The 23,680-nt window shown below is 54.0% G+C and overlaps 6 protein-coding genes across 6 annotated transcripts; 4 read left to right on the top strand and 2 right to left on the bottom strand.

Moving 5' to 3' along the window:
• Positions 1-388: 388 nt before the first annotated feature.
• On the top strand, positions 389-3,352 carry SMAC4_01363 (uncharacterized protein). The gene is made up of 4 exons (XM_066089578.1): positions 389-1,215; positions 1,362-1,542; positions 2,133-2,190; positions 2,255-3,352. Exons 3-4 carry the CDS (start codon positions 2,179-2,181, stop codon positions 3,326-3,328), a joined length of 1,086 nt encoding a protein of 361 aa, XP_065945794.1. The 5' UTR covers positions 389-1,215; positions 1,362-1,542; positions 2,133-2,178; the 3' UTR covers positions 3,329-3,352.
• Positions 3,353-5,154: 1,802 nt separating this feature from the next.
• Positions 5,155-7,873, top strand: SMAC4_01362 (uncharacterized protein). The gene is made up of 2 exons (XM_003352480.2): positions 5,155-5,961; positions 6,024-7,873. Exons 1-2 carry the CDS (start codon positions 5,798-5,800, stop codon positions 7,519-7,521), a joined length of 1,662 nt encoding a protein of 553 aa, XP_003352528.1. The 5' UTR covers positions 5,155-5,797; the 3' UTR covers positions 7,522-7,873.
• Positions 7,874-9,744: 1,871 nt separating this feature from the next.
• SMAC4_01361 (uncharacterized protein) lies at positions 9,745-12,768 on the top strand. Its single transcript, XM_066089577.1, has 3 exons — positions 9,745-11,107; positions 11,182-11,277; positions 11,336-12,768. The coding sequence occupies exons 1-3, from the start codon at positions 10,822-10,824 to the stop codon at positions 11,878-11,880; spliced, it is 927 nt and encodes a 308-aa protein (XP_065945795.1). The 5' UTR covers positions 9,745-10,821; the 3' UTR covers positions 11,881-12,768.
• A 357-nt stretch (positions 12,769-13,125) lies between these two features.
• On the top strand, positions 13,126-17,804 carry SMAC4_01360 (uncharacterized protein). The gene is made up of 2 exons (XM_066089576.1): positions 13,126-14,099; positions 14,178-17,804. Exons 1-2 carry the CDS (start codon positions 13,677-13,679, stop codon positions 17,349-17,351), a joined length of 3,597 nt encoding a protein of 1,198 aa, XP_065945796.1. The 5' UTR covers positions 13,126-13,676; the 3' UTR covers positions 17,352-17,804.
• A 51-nt stretch (positions 17,805-17,855) lies between these two features.
• Positions 17,856-19,862, bottom strand: SMAC4_01359 (uncharacterized protein). Its single transcript, XM_003352477.2, has 2 exons — positions 19,490-19,862; positions 17,856-19,340 (listed from the first exon to the last, which is right to left on the bottom strand). The coding sequence occupies exons 1-2, from the start codon at positions 19,793-19,795 to the stop codon at positions 17,946-17,948; spliced, it is 1,701 nt and encodes a 566-aa protein (XP_003352525.1). The 5' UTR covers positions 19,796-19,862; the 3' UTR covers positions 17,856-17,945.
• Positions 19,863-20,176: 314 nt separating this feature from the next.
• Positions 20,177-23,559, bottom strand: SMAC4_01358 (uncharacterized protein; the record flags this gene model as incomplete). Its single annotated transcript, XM_066089575.1, has 5 exons — positions 20,177-21,836; positions 21,897-22,103; positions 22,176-22,563; positions 22,715-23,397; positions 23,473-23,559. 5 exons carry the CDS (start codon positions 23,557-23,559, stop codon positions 21,477-21,479), a joined length of 1,725 nt encoding a protein of 574 aa, XP_065945797.1. The 3' UTR covers positions 20,177-21,476.
• Positions 23,560-23,680: the final 121 nt, after the last annotated feature.

Genomic DNA, 23,680 nt, shown 5'->3' on the forward strand with positions numbered 1-23,680 from the left:
CTCCTGCATTTCGTCTTTTGTTTAGTCTCTAAGCATCATAATGATGCAATTGTGAGGCGGGGCAAAGCGGGACATTGTTCCCCTTTTCGTCGGGTCTCACAGAGTACTGAGTAAGGTACTGTAGCCAGAGGGCACCTGACTTAATCAAAGTGTTGTTCTCTCCGAGGCTGATATCGGATGGGATATGTCGCATTTGTGAGGCCTTACTTGCAATTGCCGTGATAACGGATTCGTGGTTGTACATGAAGCTGAAGTGTAGTTGGGTGTATTGGAGGTTGACAAAGGTGAGGGGCTACCAGTCAGAATGGCTCAATTCTCGGAAGCCAAACACCAGACTCTCAACACAGTGAGAGCAGGCAGGCAGGCGCTTTGGCACTGCATTAACCATTGGGCCCCGTCCAGTTTCTGCCTAACAAAAAGCTGAGGCTTCACTTCTTGTTCGAATTCGGAAAGGGCGTAAAATGGGAGGAGGCCCGGTGTGTGCCTGCCTTCCCTCGTTACCTTGTTACCGCAGCACGTTTGCCTTGGTGTCCGCTTCCTGCTCGGACAAACCCACAGCCTGCCCGCAGTCCATCCTGCCGTCGTAACGTGTTCCATGCCGGCTTCCTGCCTCGTTGGGGAACTGAAATCAGCGGATTTTATTTGTTTGAAAAGCAAGCCTGCATTATGAGACCTTTGGATGACAGTTCAGTTGGACGTTGCCAAAGAAAAAAGGGCGCGCCCAGAAGCTACTCAACGCAACGATATGGCAACTCCACCCTCGTCCGCCCAATGCCCTGGCAGGCTTGGGACGCCTGGCCCTTGCCTGTCCGACGGTGTTCCAGTCGTTTTTCGCCATCTCACTCGCCTTGCACTGTGGCCTGCTCATTGCTTGGCCCGCATTGTGGCACTGTGGATGGTGGTGGATCATGGCTCCTTCACTTCAGTTCGCCAGCTGGGTGTCGCCAAGACCAACGCCGCACCAGACCAAAAGAGCGCGCGCTGGCTGGACCTGGTCGACCTGGCGAGCCTGGCTGGCACTTGTCGTTGGCGTCTCAAATCCTGCCAGTCCCTAGTCCCCCCAGGTCGGTCGGCTGCCCAGAAGTCCCAGTCGGTCCCAGTCACCAAACTGCCTCCTCCTCCCTTCTCGCCGTCTCGTTTCCCTCTTCATCGCCCTTTCCCTCGCCCCCCGTCTCACCACCGACGACCTAAAAATCCCCGGCGCCGACGACGACGGTAAGAGAACCTACCCCAACCACCACAACAATTTCTCTTTTTTGTCCCGCATCATATGCTGCACCATACATCAACACCAAGCCCGTGTCCATCATCTGTCTGCTGCACGCTTCGTCTCGACTGCATTTTAACACATACACGTACAGATTGAGCTGCATTTCAAGTCGCCCCCCCCCCGACACGCTCTCCAACATCACTAAGCAGCCTGTTCTTCGGCACGCACGCCCCTCTCGATTAATCATTACCAGCCTGGTCCCGACCGACCCTTAAGCCCAGCATCCGGTCTGTAACGACCGTCTACAAAAGGAGAACACATCCCGCCGAAGAGTGAGTCAAAAATTCTATCATCATCTCCCGTCAGACGGGTCGTCGTCCCCAACGAACGAAGGGAGGGTTGCTACACGCATTGTGGTGGTTCCACTCAGCTGCCGCCATGTATCGGTGAGCTGATTGTTGGCTCGCTCGCCAACGAATCTGCCCTTGCTGGCCGCCTTTGCCCGCTACTCACCTGAATGCACACACCTTCGCCATCGGCCAACGACACCGACTTGATAGGCTGGCCGATAGCTCCGACAAACTGTTTGGCATGATGACGGGAGGGGCATTACCATAATCCCCATCAACAACGTCGGCGTCACCAAGGCCATTGTTGGACGTGTCCGTGTCGACGTGACTGTCTTCCAGGGCGATGCACGATGTGGAAATGTCTACTGAGGTCCCTGGAAATGTTGCCGTCATCATTGCCAAAGGGGCCAACTCTCGGTGCAGTCGAACAACCTACCGTGACCGGGCCGGGCAAGGACTCCAGCAGAAACACCTGGGACGACACCGGTCATTTCTTGATAGCTCAACTTTCGACATCATTACGTATGCGTGCCTTGATGACCTTTATACTAACTGCTCTCCACCGGGTACAGTTTCTGATCTTCTGGGATCCGTCCTTCTCCCTCAACAACCGCAAAAATGACTACCATGGTATGCTCATCCCCGTCAATCCCAACCATCACGAAGCGTTCCATTTTGCTAACTGAAAGGTTAGGATCTTCGTGTCGGTAACAAGTACCGGATCGGTCGCAAGATCGGCTCTGGCTCTTTCGGTGATATTTACCTCGGCACCAACATCATCTCCGGTGAAGAGATTGCCATCAAGCTCGAGAGCGTCAAGGCCAAGCATCCCCAGCTTGAGTATGAGGCCCGCGTTTACAAGTCTCTCGCCGGTGGCGTCGGCATCCCCTTCGTCCGCTGGTTCGGCACCGAGTGTGATTACAACGCCATGGTCCTTGATCTCCTTGGCCCCAGTTTGGAGGATCTTTTCAACTTCTGCAACCGCAAGTTTTCTCTGAAGACTGTCTTGTTGCTTGCCGATCAGCTCATCTCCCGCATTGAGTACATCCACGCCAAGTCGTTCATTCACCGCGATATCAAGCCCGACAACTTCCTCATGGGCATCGGCAAGCGTGGCAACCAGGTCAATGTTATTGACTTCGGCCTTGCCAAGAAGTACAGAGATCCCAAGACTCACTTCCACATCCCTTACAGAGAGAACAAGAACCTTACTGGCACTGCCCGTTATGCCTCTATCAACACCCATCTTGGCGTCGAGCAGTCTCGCCGTGACGATATGGAGTCTCTCGGCTACGTCATGCTCTATTTCTGCCGCGGCTCTCTCCCGTGGCAGGGCCTTAAGGCTGCCACCAAGAAGCAGAAGTACGACCGCATCATGGAGAAGAAGATGACCACTCCCACCGAAGTTCTTTGCCGCGGCTTCCCCAACGAGTTTGCCATCTACCTCAACTACACCCGCTCGCTCCGCTTCGATGACAAGCCGGACTACAGCTATCTGCGCAAGATCTTCCGTGATCTGTTCGTCCGCGAGGGCTTCCAGTACGACTACGTCTTCGACTGGACCGTCTACAAGTACCAGAAGAATGCCCAGGCTATCCAGCAGGCTGCTGGCAACTCTAGCCAGCCCCAGCCCGCGGATTCCAAGGAGGCGGCCCAGGCTGCTGCTCGTAAGGACCCTCAGCAGGCTCTGAGGAGCGGATCCAGGAAGCCCATGACCGGCGAGACACCTGAGACCAACCGTGCCGTCGGCGGTAGCGACAGGATGTGAGTTTGCCAGCCTAGCCCTACATTCCTAGTAAGGAATCTTATTTCCTTCGAGTTTGGTGTACTCAATAACGCTGGCCGGAGGTAGAATGCTGACATAATGCTGACGTTCAGTTTGCGATAATAGGCTGCGCTCGGCTGCTAAAGGTCAAGGCGCTGGCTCCGGACATGTGGCCGGCAGGTACCGTCCTATGGAATGAGACCGCGGATGCTCGCACATGGTATCTACTTGGAACAATATTTTCGGCGGGTTGTTGGAGTAGCAGATTGCGCATCAGTCGAATGGTTTGATTCCTGCACCCACCTCTCAGTCAGCAATGTCACTGAGAGCATGGATGGAGTGGAAGCGGATGGCTGTACCTGGCCAGCACCAACGACCGATGCATCTCCTCGACCAACCAGACGGATTACTTGCGACAGATTGCTTCTCTTCGTTCTTCGACATCTCTATCAGTTACTGCCCTTATTCATGGCTCGGACGGTTCTTCGGTTTATGGCAGCAACACAGTTCGATTCTCAATCGAATCTGCTTTGCTGCTCTTTGACCGGGAACCTTACGAACGGCATGCCCAGTATCTCGGATTTCCGGGGTGCTGAAGTTGGAGACCTTGGCCTTTTTCTACGGGTTGAGGTTCAAAATGCCGTCGAAATTGCAGCAACGGTCACGAGATACGGCTTGATCGAGACGGGTCATTCATGGCACAAGTCTCATTCGAGTCATGTCGTTGCAAGATAACAATAAGCATCTTCCCAGTCGGCATCCCGTTTCCCATTGTTTTGTTTTCATTTATTGTTATGCACGATTTCCTTTTGGTGTGTCATTTCTCTCGCATCGGGTCTCGCTTGTGGGGAGGCATTAGGGGACGAAGCGTTACACCTTTTTGCGAAAGTCATATACATCACTCGTTGGTCAGTTGGTATTAGCTTGGTATCATGTAGCAGAGTTCAGGTCACGGGGTGGTTATTGGTTTACGGCATCCATGTGCCAAAGGTTCCGCCCAGTCGATGGAGATTCCGTGACGCGGCTACTACCTAGTGACACGGCGAGGTCTTGCCAAATGAGATCGGCTGGAAGCTCTATGGTGGGCAAACAAAGATAAGCCTCTCAGCTCGGTTTGACGATTCCTGGCATGGCTCTCCCTTACGGCACGACGGATATGTGGTCACGACCTCGTACCCAAACCGACAATTTCACGAGCAACGCATATGGAGAAGGGCATCATCTAGCCGCGATGCTTTCATGGGAGAGCTTTGACCTTGGGATACTCCTGGGAACTGGCTGTCATCATGGAGACAAGACGGAAACGACTGGTATTCACCATGTGGGAAGAGCTCGGGCAACGTAGAATTCAAGCTAGTTCTCCTAATACAGGTTTCATATCTTAACCCTTTTGGACTGTCGCCGACGTTGTGTCAAATGTGCTTATACCTTCCATGAGGAAGATAACCGTCCTGTTCTGCCGTTACCTAATATGCTTTTTTGTCCAAATGGGGTTATGAACTGTACGTAAGCTGTGCTGGTGAAGCCATAGACTGCTCAGCCTTGATTACCAGCATCCATGTACGGGCTGGCCGAATTGGCCCGAGAAAGCCAAACAGCGGTGTCTGAAAGAGGCTGTACTACCTACGTCACACCTCCGGCCCAATCACAGCATTTGAGATCTTACCATGGCATGAGGGCATGTGTACCGTGGTGACGGAAACATGAGAAGAAGAAAAAGAGAAAAAAAAAAGAAAAGATGGGATGTGAAGAAGAAACAGCAGTTCTAATGGTTCGCAGCTTCTGGATGTAGCTGCCCTGAATGCAATTGTTACTCATATAGTATTCTAGCCTGCTTCAACCTTCCAGCACTTCAAGACTCTTGAAGCGCTTTGCTTAGCTACATTATCGCCGGAACTATCCAATTGCGTAACATTTTAAGACTAAAAGAAACCACAACACTTCGACTCAAGAACTCGGAGGCCTTACTTGGAAAACCTACGCCTAGAACTATATTTCGTCCCGCCCATTGGATCGTTGGATCTGACTGAACTTTCGTCTCGTCTTGGATCACTCGAACGATACTGCAGGGAATCAAGACATTTTGTCCCAGCCAAGCCACACTCGGAACCCCACTTGACGATACATAGCTCAACAACTTTCTGGATCAGCCGATATATGACAAAGAAGTTTAACGTTTTCGTGCGAACATTACTTAAACGCAACGTACAATTTACTCACGAGACATTTGTTGTGCTCCGGAGGATTCGGTTCTAGACTTTACCTGGTGCATATCGATCGATCGAGCATACATATACATATACATATACATATACATATACATATACGTACATCAGACGTTGCGTGTGCTTGGCATATTCGGGGCGCTTTTTCTCCAACAACCCGCATTACGCCACGGTCACAAGAAACACCAACACCAACAGAAAGCAACAGCCGTCGTTCTCCGCGACCCACCGCGATCGCGTAAAAACAATGACGCCCTCAACCATTGACCTCTTCATCCTCACTTTCAACTGCGCAAAGAACCTCATCAATGTCGCGGTCTGGGCGGCGCACTTGAAGGCCGCGCTGTCGGCACGAGGTGCTGCCGGGAAGGGGACTGGAAATGGAAATGCGTTACCAGATTTGGTCGTTTTGTGAGTACTCAAGTATCTCTGCCTACATTCATGTTATGACAGTTGCTCACAATTTCATCCAGCTCCGTCCAAGAAGTAGCCCCTTTGGTATACTCTTTCCTTGGCCCTTACTTTCTCAACCCGTACTACGCTCGGTACGCAGATGCGCTCAACCTCGCGGCTGAGCAGCTACTTGAACAGGCGGACAACGATGATTACGGGGCGGGAGGAAGCAGTAATGGTGCCCTCAGTCAAGGTGATTACCCCTACACCCTTGTCCGGGCCAAAAACGTAGGGATGACAGCCATCCTGCTCTTCGCCCGCGACCCCTCCAAGATCACGCAGATCAAAGAAGCAGAGTGCGGATTTGGCGCCGCGGACATGGGCAACAAAGGCGCGGTAGGGTTGCGGATTACTTGGAGCGATGGCAAGGACACGACGATAACGACGACGGGAGAACCAAAGACGACAGAACTCACCTTTGTGGCGACGCACCTGGCTGCCATGGAATGGAACCTCAAGAAGCGCAACGCCAACTGGCACAGCATCGTGTCCGGTCTGACGTTTGCTAACCCGCGTGAGGTTCTGCCCAAGGGCGAGTTCCCAGCTGAGAGCCGGGAAGCGAGGGCGACGCCGGATAGGTCTGGAGCGGGGGACGTCGCGCCTGTCATGCCTAGGGGTAGCAGCTCAGCCGACGCCAACGACGATGATGCCGATCTCGCGTACGGAAACGACGACGACTCGGACGCCCAACCTCTCCTAAGCTCAAGCAACTCCGATTCCAAATCCAAATCCAACAACGCCTCCGCCCTCCTCCAATCCATCTCCATCTTCAAACCATCCTCCCACCTCTTCCTAGCCGGCGACCTCAACTACCGCATCAACACCACCACCCCTCCCCCACTCGCCACATACCCTTCCTTCGACCCTTCCTCCGCCAACCATTTTTCGAACTTCCTTCCGCGGGACCAACTCACCCAAGAGCGTGAAGCCGGGCGAACCATGCACGGCCTTTCGGAAGCGCCCATCACCTTCGGGCCGACGTACAAATACGACGTGCACCCCCTCAGAGGGGAGGCAGTCAACGAGGCGGCAGTCAAAAGGGGAGATAAGGTCAATGGGATTCCCGAAGTGCCGTGGCGGTTTGCGAGCCATCGCTGGCCGGGGTGGTGTGATCGGGTTTTGTACTTGGATGTGCCTGGTTGGGTTCGCAGAAACAAGGATGTTGAGGTCGAGGTCGAGGTATATGACTCCCTACCCGTCATAGAGACTTCGGATCACAGACCTGTGTTTTTCCGGGCTAAGGTGCCGGTTTTGGGGGAGGAGGAGATGAGGTTACCTTTATCTTCACCAAAAGATGTGAGGGTGGTGGAAGAAGAAGAAGAATGGAAAAAGGATCCCAGGGTGTCGATACCAGTACCTGTGAACGTGTATGCTTGGGAGAGGAGGGCGGCGGCGAGGAGGAAGGAGGTGATGGTGGGGTGGACGGCGTTCTTTTGGAGTACCAAGGAGGGAGCGCTGGTGTTGGCTACGTTGTTGGTTATGGGTGTTGGGAGTTGGTGGCTGTTACGGGACTGGTAGTAGAGGAGAAGACGGCAGGGTTGAGGATGATGGTTATGATGATGGATGGATGGGACTAAATGGGCGGTTCGGTTCACTGGGTTTTGCAGATTCTTGCATATTGGATATGGTGATATAGACACGGAGCAATTGTGAACGTCTTGCTGGTTATGGTCATCCTAATGGTTTTGGTATAGAAGGATATACCTACACGCTTTTCAGGGTATGGACAGAGGTAGCCAGTTATTCTTGCAAAAGAAGATAGACCCCCTTGCTTCAAGGCTTCTGCGCCCCTTTTTATCTTGGTATATTACTCGATATGCATCATTATCATCTGTATCGAAAGAAGGCTTACGGAGCAAATATTTCTTTCAAGACGTTCGAATTTCCATCCGAGCGTAGCCTCAATGTCCACATGTCCGAAGCAGGAAATTTTCTAGAAGAAAGAAAAACGAGGCACCGAGGGTCTGAGCAACACGAAACGAGTCAGCGCCCTCGTATCAGAAACATGCACACGCATGAGTGGACAACATCGCCCTTTTTCGTTCAACACGACCGCGCCACACACACACACACACACACACACACACACATCGGACACACTAGATGATCGGATATCGTGGCTCCGTGGGTAAGGGGAGTTTTGACTTTTTGCTTCACCCCTTGGTCAATGCTGTGGTTGTGGTGCTGTTGGAGAGGTTCTGGAACACTGTCACGACTGGGAAAGGCCGCCGACGAGCACGATGAACTCGATCGAAGCACGAGATGCCAAGAAATCCGACTGGATACCTTTTCTGCAGTTTTTCTATGTAATCACAACACTCCACGATCTTTTTCCTTTCTGTTCTTCCGATTGTGGTGTTGAGTAGTAGTTCTTGGCTCTTGGCGGACAGCCCCGAAGACATCAAGACACAGTCTTTTTTGGATAGTATTGGAGATTGACGGCTTATTATTGTTGCCAACACCGCCAACGGGGTTATCACGCGCACGATACCAAACCGGCTTTTACCTCGGACTGAATGTTCAGTTAGTTCAGTCTGTTCTAGTGAAATACGACGAAATTCCCCGTTTTGGCAAGTCACCGCGTATGCATGTCATGGTGTTTTAGGTAAGCTCCGCAACTATCGTTCTGGGGGAACTGCCCAGGAGACGGAAGACAAGACCCTGGAGATCCGTTCGGCGCACTCAACGAAAAGCTGCGGCAACCAGCGTGTCACACGATGACGGGAACGACCAGCGTTTAGCCATTACAGGAGATTTCAGGGGCAGGTACAACGGTGCTGCTTCCCTTCCATCTCACTCATGAAGCATGGCAGAAAGTATGAGACCTTCGGACGGAAAATCTAAAGGAGGCACGGACGGGAACGGAAGGTACACGTACAGGTCACAGGCGTTTCGACGGTCACAAACAGGAACATGGCAGCCGCCACTCTAACGTTCCCGTTCGTCAGGCGCCGTTGGATCTTGCTCCATATCTTGGATTTTGGTCTCGTCCTTTTCAGCCCTGTCCAACGCTATCAAGTATTTTACATAAGACAGCAGAATCTGTTTGGAGATCTTTTGACGACGACATCTTCCAAGAGAAACATATCGAGATTGACATCGACATCCCCTGTATCTTTCTGTACACTGACGCAGTGCAAGAGAATGTAGGCTCCTCTTTGGACCCTGGACTGCCTGAGGAAACCCCGCAATTACGATTAAAACCGGGTCGTGCGGCTGTTTTAGACGCTGGGGGAGGGTCCTGGCAGAGAGTATCCCTTGACAATTACGGAAATATCTACAACCGTCGAACCGGTTCTTTCCTAGTGTAGATTGAAACTGCCCTGAAGAACCGATCCTTCACGATGTAATAGCATGAAACTGGAAGTTGGTGATAGGCAGAGAGACTTCGAGGTCTGTGTTTTCCTAACTGGTCTCCGAGTGCTCAGTTTACCGTGCATCGTCGTATCCGTTAATATATTATTCCGTGTTAGTCACTGTGTTCGTCACTCAAAACTCACCCGGTCTGGCAACCTCTTGTGACAAGAAAAGAAAACACCTCACAGGGCAGGAATAAAAAAGGAAAACGCGGGCCGCGCTCTACCTAACAAATTCAGCCTTCGTCAAGTTCCGGGTCCCGTCTCGAAATTGTAAAAGACGTGATTCGCTGTGATTCGCCGCCGGTCGGTCCGTCTTGTCCAGAAACCGTCTTCAGGGCGCCATTCAGGGCAATCCAGGTCCACGAGATGTCGCGCAGGAACTGGGGTCTTTGCAGAAACCAACGTCATCCCCGCCGTCCTCGTTCCCACCACAATGCCCACACTGCCCGCAATGTCCACGCCCCTAGGTCTCATCCCCCACTACGAAGCGCGTGAATCACCGCAGAGTGCCTGGCAGACAGTGAGGAGTCTCCCGTCTTCTATCCTCATCCGCTGGGAGAACGGTTGGACCTGGATAAAAGTACGGTAAGGTAAGGTAAGGTACGCTACGTACCTAGATAGGTAGGCATTCGATGTCGAGATGGGATATGAAGTGGTAATGGATTCGCGGGCGTTGTCTGTTCACACCGTTCATACCCATGCCAACGGGCCTCTAATTCATGCCTGCTTTCCATAGTCCCGCGATTGTTCCCGTCAGTGACTCCAGTTCCCAGCTTCCGTTTTCTATATTGCTCTTCGTCACTGACATGCCGCTGGGCCGGATGGGACCCGACTTCTACCCGAGAAACAACTTATCTTGTCAAAAACCCCGCGATACCGCAACGTCTTTTCCCGTTCTTGCACTCTGTCCCCCAATTCTTTAACTTTGCGCCCGCCCCAGCCCAGCACTGCAACGATTTGCCATTGACTTTGCCCGACATTACTAGCGTGTGGCCCACAGCAATACCCATCTCGACACGCACATAGACATACGTCTAGACACCGCGCTCGACAACATTAACCCCTGATGCTATTCGCCGACTACACATACTTATCTGTATATCCCGTCCCGACTTCTTCGTCTGATCCGCCCTCTTGAACGGTTGCGGTTCTGGACTTTTTCCCTTCGGCCCTTCTTCCGCCCCTGTCAGACTCGCATAATCTGGGCGGCTTGATACCGAGTACACTGCTATCACCTATCTCGGGAGAAACATCACGAGCGGAACAGCAACAACCTGGCCACGCTCGGCACTTTTTACTTTACCCCTCGCTTTACCTACATTTCCACCTCCACGGTCCTCCTCAAAATACAGCCATCATAGGGACTCTTGTCGATACCCACGATCTCCCCTTCTCGGACGAATCCAACAGCCGAAACATAGCTGCCGCTTTCCGAATCACTCACTGGTCTGGATCCAACATGGCGGCCACCGTCGCCTCGTCACACTCATTTGGCGGTGGGCTACACCCACTGCAGGCAAAGGGGATACTTGCAGCCGCCCAGCAGCGCCAACAGCAGCAGCAGGCGCAGTCGCAACCCCAACTTCATCCCTGCATGCTTTCGCAGCACAACTCTTACCAGAACGACCAACGCCGACATGACCCATCACAAACGCAACAGAATAATAATACTGGCGGTGGATTCGAGATGGCCACGCGCAAGCCCCAGCTAAGCGACTTTCATCGCATAAGGACATTAGGAACCGGTACGGTTGAAAAACTTTCATCCAATGCGCTGCCATACGGACCGTATTGCTAACCACTTCTAAACGGTCCATAGGCACCTTTGCCCGTGTGGTACTCGTCCGACCAGCCAATGGCACCGAGATTGACCGCCAAAAGGTTTACGCATTGAAGATTCTAAGAAAGACCGAAGGTTAGTTTTGCTTTGAATAAGCAATACCGGGAGTCGGGATAATAACACATGGCTACAGTGATCAGACTAAAACAGATCGACCATGTGCGGCACGAGCGACAGATCCTCAAGGATGTAACGGGCCACCCGTTCATCACCAGTCTCCAAGCCTCCTTTGCCGACCGCGACTTCCTCTACCTTTTGCTCGACTACATCCCCGGCGGCGAGCTGTTCACATATTTGCGAAAATACCGACGGTTCGACGAGGAGATGGCGCGCTTCTACGCGGCCGAGATCGTGCTCGTGCTCGAGTACCTCCACGAAAAGCAGGGCGGAATAGCTTACCGGGATATGAAGCCTGAGAACCTGCTGCTGGATGCGGACGGGCACATCAAGCTGGTCGACTTTGGTTTTGCCAAGCGGTTGGGGTACAAGGACGATGAGCACCCGGTCGAGACCTACACCCTTTGTGGCACTCCAGAGTACCTTGCGCCCGAGGTCATCCAGAACAAGGGCCACACGACAGCGGTAGACTGGTGGGCGTTGGGGATTCTGATATACGAGTTCCTAACGGGCTATCCGCCCTTCTACCACAACAACCCTCTAGAGATTTACAGACAGTAAGTTGGCAACCTTTCAAACCACCGCCGAGACGGCATCGCTCGCTCGCAGTCACTAACACCCAACCCCTTATCAGAATCGTAGAAAAGCCCGTCCTATTCCCCGCCACACCCGAAATCAGCGAAGAAGCCAAGGACATCATCCGGTCTTTCTGCACGGTCGACCGAACTATGCGATTAGGCAACATGAGCGGCGGCGCGGCAAGGGTGAAGGCGCACCCGTGGTTTAAGGGCGTCGACTGGGAGGCCGTGGAGCAAAAACGGCACAAGGGTCCCATCATCCCCCACCTCAGTCACCCCGGCGACGCCTCGTGCTTCGACGTGTATCCAGAGCAGGACGTCAACAACGAGGCGTACACGGACGAGATGTTTGAGAAGTATGAGAAGTACTTCGAGGACTTTTAGTGAAGGGGCCTCGGATCGTCGGAGGGGTTGCTCCTGGAGTCGTTAGAGCGTTTGCTCGTCTCCAGAACAAGCGCCAAAGTTCTGGATCTTGAGCGGTTTCTGGGAAGGAGATTCAAAGGGGCTATAGGCCCAATGGGTAGAGGACAGTCGGGTATGATCGGTGGGATGGGACTTATGGTATAACGGTTGAAACTGATGTGGTGTCTACATTTCATTTTATTGCTCTTCGTCGTTCTCGAGGATTGAGAATCGACCGAACTGGAAAGAGATGGGAACGGAGTTCTTACAGGACAGGTATTGGGACGGCGTCGCGGGTCTGTCATATGTTACTTGATGCTTTATGCTTTTTTATCATCTTATATCCCCCCTACCTAGCGCACCTTAGAGAGTGTTAGAGCTCTAGGTAGACACTTGACGTTGCTAGAGGGAAGAGTCACGAACGTTACACATAGTTAGTATAGGAAAAGATGGAATACGTTTGAATGAGTCTAAGGATTTGAATTTGATAGAGAATTGGACAGTACTTCATGTCTAATCTCGCCGCTCATCGGGAAGTGAGAAAGCAGGATACATCGGCTATGATGAAGGCAAGTTAAGAGGACGGGTGGAAACCTAAGTAAAAGGGAATCTCCAGCAATGCGCTAACGTCAGGCACCTCCGGTTCAGGTAGGGGGTGCCCTGTGCTGCGTCGGTACCTAGAAGGCCAGGCTAGGAAGCTGCCACCGCTGCCGCTGCTGCGAAGCGGTTGGCCCGCACGGGTCACGCAGCTGCATCATTGAAACACAGGGCAGACAAGTCCCCACACTGGGGTAAGGAAATACCTACACCAAGCAACGGACGAGGGCGGGAACCTCCATCGCTTTCAATCTCCATGCCTTCCATCCCACACTCGACTTGCCCGAGCCGCAAACATCATCTGAACACAGACCACTGCAGCACGTTGCCCATCCAACAACACCTTCACCCGACTGGCCTATCTTGATCTATTACAGAACACCTAAGTCCTGGCGAACATCACAAAACTGCCGGCGACTACGATATAGTGCTCGGCTAAATACCATAGAGAACGGAGCGACTGGAAGGCCACCCAACGACCACCACCGCCACCACTCTACACTACAACCCATTCCAGTTGCCATAACTTCAACCATATAAACGGAAACACATCCTACTACCCTTCGCTGCTCATCGACATCTACCGGTCGGAACTTACACTGCAAGAGCAACAAGTGGTTGCCGGGCGATGCCGCCAAGCTGAGCTTCCGATCGACCGTCATCAGCCCGCCAATCGTTCCGCTGCCCGCCGCTCGATACCATCATCTCCTACACGAACACGCACAGCTGCCTCGGGGCCTCTTGATGGCAGGGCCGTGAGCTCACACAACCACAGCAGCAATGTTGAACCTATCGAGCTTTGTGCAAAAGGCACAGCAGTTGCTCGATCCCACCCAGGGCCTGAACCTGACCGATTCCGACAAGAACCCGTCCAAGGCCTCCCTCTTCCAGAGCCAATTTCGGCTGCCCGACTCCCAACACCCGCTCTACGAGATCACAGCCGAGCTCACCATCCCTCCTTCGAACGTGACACAGGGCGGCAAGGACCAAGATAGGGGCTTCCACTACGCCGGGAAATTGCACCTTTCAGAACAGTACCTCTGCTTCTCGACCACGCCTTCGAGCTTCCTACAGTCAGCTAGCACCTCGACCTCCTCGGCGTTTACCGGTCAGACTCATGGCGGAGGACCCAGCGGCAACGGGTTCACCTTCCCGCTAAGCTCTATCCGCAGGGTAGAGCGCCTTCACAGTCAGAACTTCCAGGTAGGATAACCATTCATCCCTTCAAGATGATAGCAAACAAGGGTGCCGGGACCAGTGCTGACCATGGGATAATAACAGTTTGCTCTCGCGATAACAACATGGAACGGAATCAGCCAGGATGCCCCCAAGGAGAACAAGGACAAGAAGGAAGTGAGGGAACAACGGATAACAATCCAACTTGCCGGCACACGGGTAGCATGCGAGCGCTTCTGTGATGGTCTCAAGAAGGGGCTCCGTGCGGCCGTGGGGCACGTTGGAAAGCTCAAGAAGGTCATCGGAGAGTGCTACTCGGAATACCTGCTCCGACCTGAGGAACAGAAGAACGCCAACCCGCCTGACGCGGGGCTCGGCATGATCTTCCGATACCCTGGTGATCCCAAGAAGCTGCGAGATCGGGCAAAGATGCGCTTGTGGGCCGAATACCTTCGAGATAATGGCCGGAACGTGACCTTGATCCGCCAACCTACTTTCCACAAGCTCATCAGGGTCGGCCTGCCAAACCGGCTGAGGGGCGAAATCTGGGAGCTTACATCAGGTTCCGTCTATCTGCGATTAGAGAACCCGACGTTGTATGCCGATACGCTCGCCAAACACGTGGGGAAAGAATCGCTGGCCATCGACGAAATCGAAAAAGATCTCAACCGAAGTCTTCCGGAGTACCCGGGATTCCAGAGCGAGGAAGGTATCGGCCGGTTGCGCCGGGTTCTTACCGCTTACAGTTGGGTCAACGCCGACGTCGGTTATTGCCAGGCCATGAACATCGTCGTTGCCGCGCTGCTTATTTACATGTCGGAAGCTCAGGCATTCTTCCTCCTATCGACGCTTTGTGACCGGCTGGTTCCGGGGTACTACTCCACTACCATGTACGGCACTCTCCTGGATCAGAAGGTGTTCGAATCCCTGGTGGAGAGGACCATGCCCATCCTGTGGGAACACTTGGTGAAATATGATGTGCAGCTTTCGGTGGTTTCTCTTCCGTGGTTCTTGTCACTATACATCAACTCTATGCCCTTAGTCTTCGCCTTCAGAGTCCTAGATGTCTTCTTCGTCGAAGGCCCCAAGGTTTTGTTCCAGGTTGGCTTGGCGATTCTAAGAATCAACGGCGAGGAACTACTGGATGCCACTGACGACGGAGCCTTCATCTCGGTATTGAAGAACTACTTTGTTCGGTTGGATGAATCGGCACACCCCAAGTCGGAAAACCCAAAGCTGAGAGCCGTTACTAGGTTCCAGGAGTTGATGGTGGTGGCATTCAAGGAGTTCTCTGGTATCACACACAGCACGATCACGGAGCTCCGCCTCAAGAACAAGGACGCCGTGCTGAACAACATTGAGAGCTTTGCCAAGCGGACGGCCATCCGGAACCTGGGGCCGGAGAGCAAGCTTCTTAGCACCCAAGAGCTCGGTGCGGTATACGATAGGTTCTACGGTGTGCTGTACGAGAGGCAGCAACGGGATCTCCTTATCAAGCAGGAAGAGGTAAGGAGAGCCAGGAGCAACCGGATATCGAGAATCGGCCAAGCAGTAGATGAGGGGAATGTCGAAAAGGGGCGAGTTGGGTTGGGCCCGAGCACGAGCCTGATGGACTACGATGCCTTCAGAGAGTTTCTCGCGGGCATCGCCAAGTGGGCTGTTTCGGACTCCCCTACCCAGTCTCGCCGTGACACCGGTTCTAGCAACGGGGGAAGTTTCTACAACAGCTTCCGGAAGAACGAGTCTTCTATGTCTCCTTGGGGCAATGGTCCTGAACCAGCAGACCACGAGTTCCTCCGGAGGTTGTTCAGGAAGTGGGACTTTGATTCCAGTTCTGCGCTCACCCTCCAAAACGTTGTTACTGGCCTGGCTCGCATCAAAGGAAAGCGGGATATCATGGGAACGATTAACTACTTCTTTGAACTGCATGACGATGATGGGGACGGCAAGGTTGACCGGGAAGGCATATTGCGCATGTCCGAGGCTTTGCTCTTCCTGTCACGTCGAGGATTGGAGGGTGCGCTGGATCGCGCAACAGCACCTAACGGGATGATGACGGAGGGCATGGTGACCCCTGGAAATGACGTGCCTGATCAGTCTATTAACGAGAGATTCCTCGGGAGCGTCAGCGCATTCATCAGAAGATGCTTTGAGTACGCAGACCCAGATCATCCCAATAACCAAAACAGCCAGCAACCGGCACAACAGCAGACGGCGTCTCGCCAGGAAGATAACCTGATCGCCATTGATGATGACGATGCCGCTGCTGGCCTGGCAGACCCGGACGCCTTTGCTATCGGTGACGATGACGATGACTTTGACGAAGAGAACGACGACGATCTCCTAGCCATGGACTCCCCAACCGCCAGCCCCCGTCTAGCGAAGCGCCCCGACACCGCCACATCGAGCCTGCAACCGCCCTCGTCGCTACACCTCGACCCATCCACGGCCCCCTCCTCCATCTCCAACAACAACAACGACGAAGACCATCGCCGCCGCGTCTCGCGTCAGCAATCGGAAAAGGCCAACATCGCCCTCGATCCCAACAACCCGCTGCACATCACCCTTCCCACCTTCCGCATGGTCGTCCTAGCCGACGAGCTCCTCGAGCAATTCTTCGAGTCCTCCTTCCCGTGCTCGTTCCACCTCATCGAGGGCATCAACATGTCCAGCGGCGGCGGGAACTCTTCGGGCAACAACACCGGTTCGTCGTCATCCTATGGCGTCGTCGGCGGTGCTATAGGGAACACCTTTTCCAACATCGGCTTCTTCGGCGGTAGCGTTGGTGCGGGCGGAAACAACCAACAAGGCGGCGGTAGTGGTGGTGCAGGTGGTGCCGGCCGCGGTCTAAGAGGCGTGTTGGACAATATCGTCACGGACGGAATGCGTGTCGCGGCGGAAGTGCGAAGGAGAATGGAGGAGGCGCAGAGGGAGTTGGAGAAGAATGCGGTGCAGGCCGGTGGACAGCAGCGGGCAGGGGCGAACCGTGATGACGAAGATGACGATGAGGATGACGGTGGGCCTGTTGAGGGCTTGTCGCTTGGTGGCGGGAACGGTGGCGGTGGTGGTGGTTCAGCTGCCGCAAGCGTGTCGGAGAGAAGTAGAGGGGGGGTGAGGAGTTCGGATAGGGATTTGTTGACTGGGGCGGATGCGGAGGCTAGCGATCCTACTGCTGAGGCTCAACTGCAACACGGTGCAGCTGAAGGGAGTGGAAGTGCTGGTGGAAATGGTGCCGGTGTGACAACGGCTAAGGTTGTGGGCGTCGAGTTTGACGGTTAGGAATCGTTGGGCAGGAGCGTTGCTTAACATGAGATGAGGGGCGGTATCAGATGAGGATGAGGTCGGGATGAAGAAGAGAAGCATATCAATATCTTGGGGGTTTTAACACAACTGTTGAGGCAGGGGCATCTTAGAGGTACACTTTATTTGCGGACCAGGTCATTTGAAGGGCGTAGCCGTATTTCGTCTTTTCAAGTCTTTTCAGTCTATCAGATCCACAGATTCTGGGAGTTTGGTTCATTGCGTGTCCTTTTGGTTGTCGTAACTGGTTAGGGGTCACTATTCTTAAGGTCTTTCTTGTCTACCTAAGCAGCTGCTAGACTAGTTTTAGGTGACTATTATATCGGTACCAGTCATGGTGTCCATGTTTTGAGTGACAAATGGGTGCCTACAAGGGATTAACGTTACAATCACTGTCACCAGCCAGCATAAGGAACAACTGAATCCAAACTGTATGAATCAAAAAAAAGAAAAATGGTATATTCATTTCACGCCATTTTAAGCACACCAAAGATCGCTTCTATATAATGCACTTCACTTTCTCTCTCATCCTTCTCTCCTTGTCTCTTTCCCCGTCCAAAACAAGCAAGCCATTTACTGGACAAACTCGCTCTTCTCGTTGACATAAAGGTCAACATACTCATCAACGGACATGGCCTCGAGCTCCTTGGGGTTCTGGCCAAGAGCGACGAGCTTCTCGACCTTGTCGGCGCTGAAGTGGGGCTCCAAGTGACGCTTGTACTTGGCGAGGATGTGGGGCTTGGCCTCCTCGCGACGGAGACGGTGGCCGAGGGGAGCCTCGACAACGACCTCATCGAGGAAGGTGCCGTCGTTGAGCTCGACGGTGAGACCGTTGGAGATGGTACGGAGGGCCGGGTCGTGGTAGTCAGCGGTGAACTGGGGGTCCTCGACGCACTTGATCTTCTTGCGGAGGGACTCGACGAGCTCAGAGGTGGCGGCCTCGGAACCGTCCGTGTAGTCGCCGGCGGTCAGGCGACCGAAAGTCAGCATGACGGAGCACATGTACTGGATGCAGTGGTCGCGGTCGGCAAAGTTGTCCATGGGCTTGAACTGCTTGTCGATGATGCGGATGCAGGCCTCGTGGGTGCGGATGGTCACCTCCTTGATGTCGGCGGCGGTCTTGCCCATGGCCTTGAGCTGGGCGTGGATCTTCTCAGAGGCCTCGACGGCGGTCTGCGAGTGGAACTCGGCAGGGTAGGAGACCTTGAAGAGAACGTTCTCCATGACGTAGCTGCCGTAGGGGCGCTGGAACTCGAACTTCTTGCCCTTGAAGAGGACGTCGTAGAAGCCCCAGACGGGAGCGGAGAGGACGGTGGGGACACCGGGCTCGCCCTTGAGGACCTTGAGGGCCAGGTTGACGGCGCGCTGGCAGGCGTCACCGGCAGCCCACGACTTGCGGGACATGGTGTTGGGGGAGTGGCGGTAGGTGCGGAGGGACTGGCCGTCAACCCAGGCCTGGGTGATGGCGTCGGCGGTCTGCTTCTCGTTGAGGCCGAGCATCTTGGAGACGACGGCGGTGGAGGCGACCTTGACGAGGACGACGTGGTCGAGACCGACCTTGTTGTACGAGTTGAGGAGAGCGAGGCAGCCCTGGATCTCGTGGGCCTTGATCATGCCCTCGAGAACATCGCGGACGGTGAACTGCTTGCCGTTGGCGAGGTTGCCGCCGGCCTTGTTGGTGCGGGTGATCCAGTCGGCGACGGCGAGGATGGCGCCAAGGTTGTCAGAGGGGTGGCCCCACTCGGCAGCGAGCCAGCAGTCGTTGTAGTCGAGCCAGCGGATCATGGCGCCAATGTTGAAGGCGGCATTGATGGGGTCGAGCTGGTAGGGGGTACCGGGGACCTTGGGGCCGTTGGGGACAACGGTGCCTGGGACGGTAGGACCAAGGAGCTTGGTGCACTCCTTGAAGCGGAGGCCCTCAAGACCGCAGCCGAGAGTGTCAAGGAAGACCCATCTGGCAGTGTCGAACTGTAGACATTGGTGGTTAGCATGTTGGTATTGTGCATTTTGGGGTATTTCGTCCGATGTATAGCCAGCTTCATCTCATGGCTCTTTTGAGATTGAGGCTTTTTGAGACGAATTGCCGGAAGGGGCGGAAGAGGAGACAACAAACTTACAGCAAGGTCAGAGTCAATGTTCTTGTTGAGGACATAGTCGGCAATGTCGGTGATCTCGGGGTCATAGCCCTTGTGGTGGGCGGGCATGGGCGTGACGCCGGGGGCGGCAGACTGGAGGGAAGCCATGGTAGAGAAGCTGCTGGTGCGGGTGTTGGGGAGAGCAGAGGTGGAAGTGGAGGAAGAGTTTTGGAGTCTGAAGGCAGACTGGAGACCGGCGGAGGATCTGGTGCAGCTGAGGTTGCTAACACGCTGGGATAGGCGCACTTGCTTGGACGCCTGGCGGAGACCGCGGTTGACAGCAGACATTATGGTGCTTTTATCTAAAGAAGATGAAGGAGAAAGAAGAAGAAAGGGAGGATGAGAGTGAGGTGGCCCGGAACAAAAAAACAACAACACACTTTGCAGAGCCAAGAGAGTTTTTATGTTTCTTTTCACTCCCCTCGCTCGGCTTAACACGCCGAGCCAACTACCAGCTGTGTACTGTACCTTCTCGGCCTGGGGACACTTGGCGCGGGGTTGACTAGCACTCCAACTCGGTTCGACCGTGGCCGCCGTCGCTCAGACGGAAGAGCTTGAATTGGTCGACCAGCTTTGTTTTACCGCGGTCTGCCGAACCTGTTCTCTCCACATTCGGTCGGGCGCTGGTTGGTGACTGGCTGAAGAGAGGCCAGTGTTGCATCTTGTGATCGGTTTTGCCAGAGGAAAGAAGATGCCACTAAGCCCAGAGAGGCATCTCAATACCACAGCGACGTTTCCCCTTTCACCGTCCGCCCATTGAGAAAAGATCGGCTAGGGAGTGAGGGTTATGTAAGACGGCTGAAAGGGCGACGGGATTGAGCCTCATCATCACGAGCCTCGTTGGACTTTTTTCGGCGTTGATATGTAAAATGTAGTGTGGGTATCCATCGAGGTTCTCATGGTGTTTTTGTTTGCTTTCACGCTTCTCCCATTTTTCAAAAGACAGAACACGAGTCAAACCCCCTTTCCACTTTCTCCTCGCATGCTTTTGCTATGTATTCCCCTCACAGCTCCCTACCGAACCCCCAAACTCTAATTACATATATGTATGTAGGGAACCAACAAATGTCCTCCACCCCCAAAACACGGGGCCCCTCCTTTTGCCATTCATCTTTTTCTCCATATGACGTTTGCGCCGCCAAAACCTCAAGGTTGTTCCCCTTTCTGCCCACAGTTGCCCACGCCGCCGACGGAGTCCTGAGGAGCTTCTGGGGCCTGTGGCTCTTTCCCCGCGCATATCTGGCATGTTCGCCCGCAGCCGCAGGCTGTCAAACCTGTCAATACGAGTCATATTCCTTGCTTTCCGTTTGCTTGGAGGCCCTGTGGCCTCTATCCCCAGCATCTCACAGTAATCTCGAGGGGCATTGCCTGCAATCAGCACAATTCAAGAGAGGGGGAATTTCCACCCATTCCACCCGAGTCCACCCAGAATTCCCCAGGCTTTACCCCAAGAGGTGGCCCATCTCCGCAGTGATGCACGGGCATATCCATACTTGACTCCATTCCCATCTCAATCTCCGCCCCCGTGAGCTCCAACAACTCCAGCAACTCCAGCGGCTCCAGTGTGTGGTTCCAGTTCCGTGGCGGGCCTGGGCGAGGGCGGAGCAACTACGGGGCCCCGAAGACGGAGCCGGCTGTTAGTCTCGGCGCTTTTTTGTGTGTGATAGCAATCATATGTACACTTGTACGTATCAAGATTGGGATGGTAGGATGATGAGAGATGGGTGGATGGCTAGGCTCGGCAAAGAAGGTGCGTGATAGCAAAGTTACGTAGCCCTCGGGACTGGAGAGTTTGCCATTCGGTTGATGGGAAGTTGCGAAATTGAGATGCCCCCTGGTCCGGGCAGTCATCGGTGCGACCGGCAAGATCATGATGTTTCATGAGAATGGCACATGACAAGTTGGGAAAACCAACAACAAAGGGAACGTGGTGATGTTATCTAGGCTATACCCCTGAGAAGGCCACAGCTCAACGCTTTGCAGCATCTTTCGCCGCCCCTTTTGCCATGGCTTCACACACGCGCCAAGCCGTCACGATCCGATGTCTCTCACTCTTTCGCAGTTTCACATATTCCTCCTCTCCTTGCGCCAGGCGACCCATGACAATTTGAGCCTCGATATCCGCCTTGCCTAGCTTCTCCAGCTCTCGGTAGAAACCAAGAAAGATGAAGCCAGGGGCTTCGAGGGCACCTGTCGTTGGCTTCAGTACCAGCTCGCCGAGACCTTGGCCGAATCCTTTGAGGAACCCGACTGTCCCGTCCTCCCGAGCGCCTGTGATGGGTCTGGTGAAAACACCGGAGAGACCGACCCAGAGGTTTTGGCTGAGTTTCTAGTGATGTGGTGAGCCTCTCTACTATCATAAGAACTCTGGTGGGCATGTGTAACTTACTCGTCCTGCAGCAATTATTCCGCTTTGCCAGCCATTGATGTCTCCCGAGATGTTATTATAAGGATGCCCATGAATTCGGGAGAAATCCCTGGCCAGGATTTCAGTGATGACGACGGGCGATATCTGGCTCAGATGACCCAAGACAATATTCCTCTGGACTCCTGAAACGGTATCAGGATTGAGGTCCGGCCGAGGCTTCGAAAGTCTCTATCTTGTGGAATGATACCTAGGTAGGGAAGCTGGTTACTGGAGGGAAAAGGCAAGATATTCAAGGGAAACCCACGGTTGGAGCTCCTCAATCTCCGAGGCTCCTCCAAGGACAACGGCCACTGCGCTGATGGGCGATAGGGGGACTGGAGTATACTTGGTTCTTGCCATCAAGGACGCAAGCTCTCCGCTGACCAGTGAACAGGGCTGACAGTCCTCAAGCAGCCGCCTATGGACGGAAACTGCTGTCTCTTCGAACGAGCCAAAGGAGTATATGTGACGGTCCCAGTCCTCGGGGTTTTCCCTCAGCGTGCGGGATCTAAAGTAAGTAGTGGATATCTTCAACCGGTGTCGCACGCCGACCGCAGTCAGGAAGTCTATCGGGTCAAGCTCCAGGACCTCTGTCCTGAACTTGTTGATCGTCTCACCTATTTCGCACCAAAGCATAATCTCCATGATACTGTATGTGAACAGGTTGGCCAAGCTCCGTTTAGCTTCGCAGATCTTGACACATACTAGAGGGTGAGGAAAACTGCGGGTTGGGCTCCAGGGCCATCTATATCACAACATTAGCATCAGAAGCCATCTATATGTCCAAACTCTAAACTTACCGAGAAAGAACATGAACAGGAACACCCAACTTCTCCGCGCAATGGAGATGCGCAAACTCCTTGTGGCAAGCCACAATCGCATCCGCGATGAACGGTTTCCCATCACTGGTAAACGGCGCAACGCACGCCCTCCATGAATCCTCCAGCATCGCATATACCGACTCCTTCCACCTTTCCCTCTCAGCCGGCCCGCGGGATTTGATCCATTCCTGGGCCCCAAACGCATCATAGTCACCGCATCCGCCTCCATATTGTCCTCCGTGTTGTTTACATCGGCCGCCCAGACTGAAGTACTCGAGCCTGCAACCCTCAACCTGCGCCTGGTAGTCCGGGTGCGTGGCAACCCTGATGCGATGGCCGAATTTGTCGCGCAGCCAGACGGCCACGGCGGTGAAGTGGCGCACGTCGTCTGCGAAACCGACGGCTAACATGACGATGTTTAGTCTTGTGCCTCGGCCTGAGGAGAGTTGCGGCTGCGGTTGCTGTTGCTGTTGCGGGTGAGATTGCGTGGGCGTCGGAGTGGCTGAGCGGGAGGCGGGTGCGTTCGTAGGGGTGGAAATCCCGGAAATGGAGGACTCGGGGGTTCTTGTTCCTGGTAAGGGTACGGGTACGTTGAGGCGCCTGTCAGGCGAGGTTCCTTGCTGTCGTGTGATGTTGAGTCGGACCTTGCCGTCGTTGCCGTACTAGAGCTTGAAGTCGAAGCCCATGCTGTCGAAGGAGAGGCGGGTGCGGGCGGCTTCGGCATCGATGCTCATCACTCTGGATTTGCCCTCGGCCGCTTCGCGAGCGAGAATGAGGGGTGATCTGGGACGTTGTGGGGGACGGTCTGGCCTGAGAAGTGACATTGCGAATGTTCTGAGGTTTCTAGGCGGTTGAAGATGTGCGTAGGTTGGGGTGAGAGGGGGTCGTAAATATGCTCGGGCTAGGAATGCGACGAACTGACGGTGGTGAAAGACGGTGGAATTA

This window comes from Sordaria macrospora, chromosome 1 (genome assembly GCF_033870435.1).
Source record: "Sordaria macrospora chromosome 1, complete sequence".
NCBI classification, from domain to species: domain Eukaryota; kingdom Fungi; phylum Ascomycota; class Sordariomycetes; order Sordariales; family Sordariaceae; genus Sordaria; species Sordaria macrospora.

Coding starts and splice junctions, on each gene's coding strand:
- SMAC4_01362 (XM_003352480.2), top strand. CDS start 5,798: ATGACGCCCTCAACCATTGACCTCTTCATCCTCACTTTCAACTGCGCA. Junction 5,962..6,023: donor TTACCAGATTTGGTCGTTTT/GTGAGTACTCAA, acceptor AATTTCATCCAG/CTCCGTCCAAGAAGTAGCCC.
- SMAC4_01361 (XM_066089577.1), top strand. CDS start 10,822: ATGGCGGCCACCGTCGCCTCGTCACACTCATTTGGCGGTGGGCTACAC. Junction 11,108..11,181: donor CATAAGGACATTAGGAACCG/GTACGGTTGAAA, acceptor AACGGTCCATAG/GCACCTTTGCCCGTGTGGTA. Junction 11,278..11,335: donor GATTCTAAGAAAGACCGAAG/GTTAGTTTTGCT, acceptor ACATGGCTACAG/TGATCAGACTAAAACAGATC.
- SMAC4_01359 (XM_003352477.2), bottom strand. CDS start 19,795: ATGTCTGCTGTCAACCGCGGTCTCCGCCAGGCGTCCAAGCAAGTGCGC. Junction 19,341..19,489: donor ACATTGACTCTGACCTTGCT/GTAAGTTTGTTG, acceptor CAATGTCTACAG/TTCGACACTGCCAGATGGGT.
- SMAC4_01360 (XM_066089576.1), top strand. CDS start 13,677: ATGTTGAACCTATCGAGCTTTGTGCAAAAGGCACAGCAGTTGCTCGAT. Junction 14,100..14,177: donor TTCACAGTCAGAACTTCCAG/GTAGGATAACCA, acceptor GGATAATAACAG/TTTGCTCTCGCGATAACAAC.